Source organism: Schistocerca nitens, chromosome 2 (genome assembly GCF_023898315.1).
Source record: "Schistocerca nitens isolate TAMUIC-IGC-003100 chromosome 2, iqSchNite1.1, whole genome shotgun sequence".
In the NCBI taxonomy this organism is placed as follows: domain Eukaryota; kingdom Metazoa; phylum Arthropoda; class Insecta; order Orthoptera; family Acrididae; genus Schistocerca; species Schistocerca nitens.
Genome location: NC_064615.1, coordinates 834,962,283 through 834,972,049, shown reverse-complemented (window position 1 = coordinate 834,972,049; position 9,767 = coordinate 834,962,283). Strand labels below are relative to the sequence as shown.

The 9,767-nt window shown below is 36.3% G+C and overlaps 1 protein-coding gene across 1 annotated transcript; it reads left to right on the top strand.

The window, feature by feature from the left end:
- Positions 1-404: 404 nt before the first annotated feature.
- Positions 405-7,820, top strand: LOC126237106 (uncharacterized). Its single transcript, XM_049946917.1, has 6 exons — positions 405-1,528; positions 1,922-2,020; positions 2,135-2,233; positions 2,347-2,449; positions 2,569-2,668; positions 3,565-7,820. The coding sequence occupies exons 1-6, from the start codon at positions 484-486 to the stop codon at positions 3,589-3,591; spliced, it is 1,473 nt and encodes a 490-aa protein (XP_049802874.1). The 5' UTR covers positions 405-483; the 3' UTR covers positions 3,592-7,820.
- Positions 7,821-9,767: the final 1,947 nt, after the last annotated feature.

Here is a 9,767-nt window from a genome sequence, read left to right as displayed (position 1 = left end):
TGGACGATAACCAGTTTGGACAAGAAGAGAATAGAAGCTTTCGAAATGTGGTGTTACAGAAGAATGCTGAAGATAAGGTGGGTAGATCACGTAACTAATGAGGAGGTATTGAATAGGATTGGGGAGAAGAGAAGTTTGTGGCATAACTTGACTAGAAGAAGGGATCGGTTGGTAGGACATGTTTTGAGGCATCAAGGGATCACAAATTTAGCATTGGAGGGCATCGTGGAGGGTAAAAATCGTAGAGGGAGACCAAGAGATCAATACACTAAGCAGATTCAGAAGGATGTAGGTTGCAGTAGGTACTGGGAGATGAAGAAGCTTGCACAGGATAGAGTAGCATGGAGAGCTGCATCAAACCAGTCTCAGGACTGAAGACCACAACAACAACAACATGTTGATAGATGCTGGAGGAAGAATATCAAATGTAAGATTCAAGGTGTAGAAAAACAAGGTGAAGTATACAAGCAAATCAGAACTTTGATGCATGAGCAGGATGTAGATTCATTTGATGAGATGTTAAATATTGTGCTAGAGAGATTGGAATGTGATCCTGATACAGTTCAATTTGCCACATACTTCAGAGACAACTATGTTGGGAATGCAAATTGTTGGGCATATTGCCATAGATTGAATGCTGGAATCAATACCAACATGCATATAGAAAGAATGCATCGCACTATTAAATATATATATCTAGGTAGTAAATGTGTCAAGCGTTTAGACAAAGCTATTTTTGCATTGATGTCATTTGTGAAGCACAAGCTGTTTGACAGGCTTATTGTGCTAAATAAAGGTAAACTGACGAGTAAACTTAAGGACATTCGCCTTCGGCATAAATCAGGGAATAATATTAAGGAGGACTTCATTACTATGGAGTTTTCTGGTTGGAAAGTGCATTCTTCTTCAAGAAGGTCAACAGATTATTTTGTATATGATAATGACTTTCAGTGCAACTGCAGATTGATGTGCATTAAATGTAGGGCTTGCATTCATAGGTATTCTTGTACATGTATTGACTATACCATCAAATGGAATATGTGCAAGCACATACATACTGTTTGCCAGATTCAGTTAAAGCAGCAACCTTCTGAACACCTAGGAAATAGTGAAGTTACACTTATTGAGAGTGAAGACATTTCTGTTGTAGACGAGAAAACAGAAATACTAGCGGAGGTAACGAAAAAAAGTGTTAATGATTCTGTACCTTTGTCAGTCCAAAGAAGGGAACTTATCGCAGAGTTTTCTGATATTGTATCTGAACTGACCTCAAATGACTTGGAAACTGCTAAAAAAATGTTATCATCACTAAAGGCAACTGTAGCTGTCGGAATGTTGCAGCAAAAACAGGCACCGCTGCAAATAGAAAGGAAACAAGCACAAAAGATTTTACCTCAACGTAGACTGTACTCTACAAAGAAAAACAAAAGAAGTAATAATGCATCCCTGGTGCTACCAAATTCAGAAGAATCCAGTTTGATCAAATTATCTCTACTGGCAGACAAAGAAGATGCACTTGTGGGAAAAGGTATGTTACTAGTGCCCCCCCCCCTTCCCCTCCCAACAACGTACAGCCCTGCAGCAAAAAATGCTTGTAATTAAGCAGTCTGGTAAAATTCTACGTATGACTCAAGTGGCATAGTGTGCTGCTGATGGCAATGATCAATCATGAAGTAAATAATTAATGCTGTTCCTATTCTCTGGTTGTCAGGTTCTCGTATGTACCCTTGTTTGCTCAGTAATTTAATTATCCTTGTAAAGCAAACATTTAGAACAAGTATTTACAAGAAACAAAATATACAGAATAAATAAACGGTCATTGCCAGTATCACAGCACACGCCACCTGAACTATAAGTAAAATTTAACCAGTGGTCTATTATCTGTTAATGTCAGCAGTCTAATATAATATACTGTTTGCAGGTTCAGCTGTTCAAAAGCAACCAACAATAAAAAATACAGAGGTTGTAGCAGGTCCATTCCCCATTACAGCATGTGCCGTACAGCACAGCCCGACGAATCGTGAGTATTATAAATCCAGGCGTTAATGTACCTTTTTGTTATAAAATATCATTCTAGTTTTATGCCATAGTTCCTCATAAATTACAGCAATCCGGTTTGCAATTCTGCTTGCAGGCTCAACTCCCATGATTCAGCCAATAGCAAAACAGGCTGAGGTGGTATCTGGTCCGTCTCTCGCTACATCGTATGTGCTGAAACACAGCCCGAGGAATAGTGAGTACTATGAATCAAGATATTAGTGCACCTCTGTGTTGTACCATTGTTTATTTTTGTCACAGCTCCTTGTAAATTGCTTACTGTAACTTAGTTTGCATTTCTGCCTGCAGGCTCAACTTCCGCAATTCAACCAATACCAAAACAGGCTGTGGTGGTACCACATCCATCCATCCATCGGTACAGTGCGTGTGTTGCTACACAGCTCAGCAAATGGTGATTTTCTATGAATTCAGGCATTAGTGCATCTCTTTATTATAAAATGTTATTCCAGTTTTATGCCATAGTCCCTTGTAAGTTATTTATAGCAATTTGGTTTTAAATGCTGATTGCAGGTGCTGTTCTCTCAAATTTAAACCAGTGACAGGGCAGGATAAGATGGTATCAGTGCCTTCCCTTATTACAGTGCATGTGCTGCAACACGGCTATGGAATGGTATTATAAGTTCAGGCAGTATTTGTGGATCCTTTCTGATCTTAAATTTTGCTTGTCAACTACAACCTTCCTTATGAATTTCATTTCTGATTTATACCAAAGACGAGTGTCCTTTTGTTTAATTTAAATTTTTTTACCACTTGTCAGACTGGTTTTTCTTCGCAAAATATATTAGTACAAATATAGCTATATAATAGTGTGATACATTCTTTCTGTATTGATGATATTATGGCCAATATTTCACATTACAGGCATAGGCAATTGTCTTGGTTACGAATTAAACTGTATCAAGATCACATACATCCTTGTTGTGAATCATGTTGTCTGCACTGGCGATTTGTTCACGTGTCCCAGTACACCTCGCACATGAAATACACTTCACTAGGAAAATTAAAAAATGCTGTAACTTTTGAATCACTGCAGATAGGACATAAACTCTTTCACCCTAATCCATAAGAAACACTACAGTTTACATCCTTAATTGACATTACATGCAAGTTACACCAAGAATTATATTTAGCAATAGTTTTTAAATGAGGCTAAATTTCACTCCATAGTCTTCCTTATAATAATGTCATACACACTTTATTTTACTCCTCACTAAACTTGAATTCAGAGAATCTTACCTTGCTCACTGAGGAGAAAGTGTCAGATGCAGTAAACACTAAATGAAAAGGCTAAATAAGACAATGCAGTGTGGTAGTCAGCACTCAGTATGATATAACCACCACTAGATATTGACATCTTCAGCCTTTAGTGCATAATTTCAAAAGTTTGATTAGTTGAACAATCTTTTTAGCTTGAAGTAAATGAAGTTGTCAACATAGAAAATACCCGACATTTTTATAATTTTCATTCAAGTTATGACTCACTATAAATAGATTTTTAAAACACAGGTTGGTTGTGAGACAGCATGGATGTGATAGATGGAACTACACCATCGACTATGCCTCTGAGAAGCACAAGCAGAATATGGAGATGGTACAGGATGAAGCATGTATCATTGACCATGACACCTAGCCAAACTGCTAGGTACAGAGTTCAGCTGTGTGGAGATGTACTTCATAGTGTTTACAATCCCAACATCAAGGGCACCTGCAGCTGCAGGGAAAGATTCTCAGAGTGAAGGTCGAAGGTGCTGCACGTCATATTGGACAGATCGTGCTTCAGTAGTGTGGTAATTTGCTGTCAGTCAGTGTGACTGCACTAGACATGTTGGTCAACTCTGGTCAAGTGCAGACTAACTTTTTTTTAGTTAGGCTATGTGCTAGGATCTTTGAATTATTTTCAACTTAGAGCAACATTGTTCCTTTTATTTGATTATTTTCTCAGAATGTGCCATACGGTATATAGGCAAGATTGTGAACTCACTTTGTATGAGTGTTTTTCTCCATAATTCTCTCCCATGCCGCTCAGATGTCTAAAAATGTGTTCTTTGTGAAGACTGTCTCTGTAAGTTGAAGCAGTGACCAGCAACACAATATTCTGTTTACTCTTGATTCAATGCTTAACATATTCTGCAATTGGCACTTATTACAAGTTAATAGCACATGCATAAGCCAACAGCGAGTGTGTTAAGTGCTAATATTTGAAACTTGTGAGTAGCTAAATGACATAATGCTAGTTTAATGGCTTCCTACTGCCCTCACAAATTATAAACATTAGTTTTTGAAATTTTTTTCCCCTTCACACCACTTTTCAGCACCTGATATGTGCTTGCAACATTTTTGCTGTTTGGAAAGGTTTTAAAATTTTTTATTTAAACACAGTTAGCCAAGATATTTTTAGCCAAAGTAATCAAAGTTTAATTCTGCTAGCTGCAATGGTATGCAGTGAACTCTTTAAATGCTGCTAGTAGACCTTACATGAGGATTGATTGTTGGGGGATATGATAGTTACTTTATGCATTGATTATCTCTTTGTTCTGTGTTCAGGAGTGTAACAGGCTCGTACTGTATGTGATGAGACTAAAAGTTTTCCAATGAGAGTGTGGATGTGCAGTTCTTAACATACTAGACTTCCATTTGTTGGTGTGACAGTCAATTCCTAATCTAACAACACAGGTTTGTTTTCTCACTATTTTTGAAACTCCCTCCAGACTAATAGCCAGAATGCTTCTTTTGAGAATTTAGGGATTTTTCCTCCTAACTTTGGATGCCTGTTTCATTGTTAGCTGTTTCACCCTGACAGTTACATATAATGGTAAAATTTTACTTGCGGTTCAGGTGGCGTGCTGTGCTGATGTCAACAGCATGAAATAAATAATTAATCCTGTTCCTACTCTATGGTTGACGTGTTCTTGCATGTACCCGCATCTGCTCAGTAAATTAATTATCCTAGTAAAGCGAACATTTAGAAAAAGTGCTTACAAGAAATGAAATATTAGAGAATAATTTCCAGCACTGCGCGGTCGTTGCCAACATCACCGCACGAGGGCGCTTAAGCCGTAAGTAAAGTTTAACCCATATAAATGTGATATCTTCTTGTTTCCTCATTGTCATGCCACAAGTAGCATGAGTGCACCAGCTAATGTGCAGCAATAAGTTAATAAGTTACTTGTCCTGTGATGAGTCGGAGAATTAAAGTGCCATAAGATTACACCAAGCTTCCTGGTACGACAGTGGCCACCAATAGACACTGTAGTATTCGTGAGGATGAATGTGTCAAGTTGACAGATTCTCAGTATGTCCTACAAATAATTATTTGATAGTGTGCACACTTGATCGTATTTGGGCCTAACTTTTTGTTCTTAGTATTGGTTACATTGAGGCTGCTGTGCATCTCATCTCTACTGTGATTTTCAGAGCAACTGTATTACCTAAATTTCTAATCCAAAGTTCCATTAATGTGGTTGTTCTTGAATCCTGTAGTCTAGGATTATCTTTTCACACAATTTCTTATGGTATTTCCAGTACTTGAGAAGGAACTCACAAATTGTTCATTGTTTTGAACACACATTATCCACTGCCCACTTACTGTTCCATATTGAAGCACAACTACTGTTTTGTAATAGGATTAGTTACATTTGGCTTGTAAATGTCATGTGACGTTACACATTGTGCCACAATAATCTTTACTAATTGTTGATTGTGTCTAAAATTAATAGTCTTAGGCCAACATTCCTTACTAGTTCCAAACTGTTTGCAGTTTTCACCACTGGCTTGTGAAATATACTTGATTACACTTTCGATACACATAATGTACTAGTGCTACCATTGTATGTCTGTGCCCAGTGCATGTCAGGAGAGCACCAAACTGGGCAGTGACTTTTAAGTATTTTATTTACTACCAAAAATATGTCAATAAATGTGATCTTTAAAAACAAGTCACCAAAGTAAAAACTGAGATTAACCCATCTGGAACTGACAAACTTCCATTGCTTGACTGATTGCTGTGGGATGTTGACAGTTGGATAAAATGATGTCTTTTTTCCTTCGCAACATATAGTGTAAAACATCATCCCATCCCCTGTGTTAGTCTCACCTGCAAAGTTAACAAACATCCAAAGGTTATACTTGACAGTATTACATTTCCAGATCAGGATGATCAGTATTTAAATTCTGGTTTTCTGTACATTTGAGGTGCAATGAGTCTCATTTGCCATGCCTTGTTGATGTCTTATGCTGATTTCTCTTATACAGGTAACTTTTTGAAACTGAATAAGCTCACTGCACTGTTCATGGTAACATAACTTATTTATAGTTTCCATCAGATAATACTAACCTTACAAGAATTCTTGAGCTATAATTTATGGGTTGAAAGGCTGTGGTCAGTGTATAAAACTACTACTCCAAGTGCGGGAGACATCTTCAGAGGTACAATGGTAACTTCCATTCTACCTCGGAAGATGTCTCCCGCAGTTAGAGATGAAATGTCAGGAAGAAGTAATTTTATACATCAACCATGGCCTTTTAACCTGGAAATTTTGACTCAAGAAAATGCTGGCCATGAAAGTCTACATTGTATGACTTTACAAAAATTGTCACCTGCTGTGTCCCATAGAAGTAAATAGTTAATAGTAGTAATGTTTAAGCACATACTAAATAAAACAATCATATTCAGCAACATGTTCAAGCATATTATTTAAGGATGTATCATTCAAAATTAAGCACAATTTGTTTGTTTTCACTGAGAAAGAAATAGAACTACACAAACAATGTATTCTACACTATGCTAATCTTTATTTTACCTCTTTGTGCTGCTGTGGATTGGAAATAATACCTGGCAGAAGAGATATGGTGTGATTTGGGTCCATTGTCTGAATGGAAATGTTGGTATACTTAAAAGCTGTATAGAAGAGGTCAGGACATGTCAAATTAGCAACAGATAAAATATTTGCACACCATTATTTCTAGATACTATTTTTGTACTACAATATACTAAGAGGGCAGATTCTCTATATTGATCTGTTTCACCTTGTTAAAGTACTTAACACTATGTTGCCTACTATGTAGCCTTTTGACATTGCATACAGCTAAACAAAAGGACGCTTTCATTTTGGGAACTGCTTTTCAACAATGAAATTATTTCAGAGATAGTACTCAGAACCATTGAAAAAGACTACATCATTGCCAGATAAGTAAAGCAAAATTCTGTCTCAAAAGTAAATCAAGTTAATTGTTGGTTTTTGTTATTTTTGGTGTATGAAGAACTGGATTGGTTGTATGCTATAAACGGCACTGGTAGACTGAATTTTGGAGCTACTATACCCTTGAAATGTCTATTATTTTGCCTTCGATTTGATGTTTCTGCAACCTGTGATGCCAGGAAACTCACAGATAAACTAAATCATGTGCCAGATGTCGAGCACCATTGTGTTTGGAAGTTCCATTGTTCTGTGTGCAAACAGTTTTGGAAGTTTGGATGAATCAAGTTTCTGAAACTGACTGGAAAGAAACTTAATTATCAAAAACTAAGATTTTATTGCAATTCATGATACTGTGAAATATTTTTATAATTGCTGTACATTCAGCTAAAAGTTACAGTAAAATTTTCTTGTAAGTTATGCCTGCAGAAACTTTTGTACTGAATTTAATTTTTTCTTTTGGTTTATAATTTTGATGTAAAATCTATTTTCTGTTTAAATATGAAGTTTCAATTGTGTATCTTAATATTTGTAGCTGATGTGCAGAATATTTGAAAACTGTTTTTTCACATTCTGTATGTTTTGCACGTCACTGTATTACTTCATAAAGTCTATAAGATATGATGACAAATTATGAATATAGTCTTAAAATTGTACTAATAAATCCTAATTAAAAATTTAATATTTAAATTACAATCAACTGTTTAATTTTTTCCCATAACATACTCAAAATGTAAATGTGTGCTGATGACCCTGGTGTATCTTACGTGTTACAATGTTTAAGTGTGCCAAGTAACAGGTAATAATGAGAGACAATTCATATGAGTGACTCTGCATTGGCAGTGTAAGCTGTGAACGCAATTTCATGTTAGCAAAAGCAAGCAGCATCTGCAGGAAACCAGCGACTGTTGGATATTGAAATTGTAGACCAGCCACAAGTTACATGTAATTTTTCTTTATTTTGAGTAGTTTCACTCTGCAAATGTGAGCAGCTTCATAAAATTGTGGCCAACGGCCACACATTACTTATGTCAGACTGTATACAGCACCGACGTCATACAAAAATTAAACAACGAACGAATGGATATCCATGTTAGTTTTTGGGATTTGAAATAAGTCGCAGATCTCGACTTGATACTTTGATTCTGTCTTTATTCAATGCCAAAGAGCATATGCTTTGAAAGGACCTTTTAATTCGCAGAATATTCCTAAAATTTTGCAGCTTGGAAGTTTTTGAATAATGAAGTAAAATAAATTTCTGGTAACATGAAACTCTTGCAGTTAGGTGGTTGTAACCCTCATATAGTTCAGTGCACTTTTAAAACTAGAGTGTAACAAACAAATTGGGAAAGACCACCATTTTCAGAGCCTTGTATTGTGTGTTTCACGATTTGCCTACGCGAAGGTGTCAATATACAGAATATATAGTGTCTTCAGGTTTTCCTTTGCAATTCTGGGGCATAAAATGGATTGAAAATGTGGCCCAACTAGCTTTAAAATTCTCCCACATCAAAGAACTTATATTTCTCAATTGGCTTAAAATTAAACTCTTACCTGATTCAGAGTGTTTGAAAACTCTATCTTAACAGTTGGAGACAAATTCTTAGGTCAAAAATTGGCTTTCTTCCACTGACAGCACATCCTTTCAAAAAATTTTGTGATTTTCTAACTGATGTACCTATGGCTTATTTTTTGTGTAATGAGTTGTTCACGTGTACCACCTCATTAATGCAGCAAGTTGTCTGTTCAGATATTTTGCATAATCGGAAAATCCCTCGTGTAGGCTGACATGAAGAATATTAAGAATCTGATCAATGCGCAATGCTTCGTGTATTTTGGATTTCACTGCAAAGGTACCAAAAGAAAGTTAAGGACTTGACTGACTGACATCTTGAGGCTAAAAGAAGAAATGCATTCTTGTATTATTGGTATAATACAAAAGCTACTTGAAGGCGAACCACTGAAATATAAACTTACATATGCCATTTCATGTTTGGACCCATCAGCAGCATTAAATCAAGAAACAGCTGTATAAAGATTGACATTATGACTTCAAATTCTCTTTCTGGTGAAAATTTGTGATTGTGTCAAACAATAATTTGTCAATATTTGTAACGATGCTCATATTCAAAAAGAAAAAATTGGCATTTTTCAAAATAAGTGAAACTTGGTTGGATGAACCTCATTACATTGCCACAAAAGAATGTTGTAATTTTGTAGATTTTCTTAAAATAATGTCAGTACTTTCGCCTGGAAATGCTGTTGTAGAAAGAGGTTTTTCAATAAACTCTTAACGTATTTCCAGAATTGATGCTCACTCTGTAGCAGCGTGTGCGCTGATATGAAACTTCCTGTCAGATTGAGAATGTGTGCCAGAGCTAGACTCAAACTCGAGTAGGCGGTGACGTACTGGCAGAAATGAGGTTGGGGTTTGAGTCGTACACGGGTAGTTCAGATAAGAGAGCACTTGCCCGAGTTCGAGTCTTGGTCTGGTACACAGTTTTAATCTGTCAG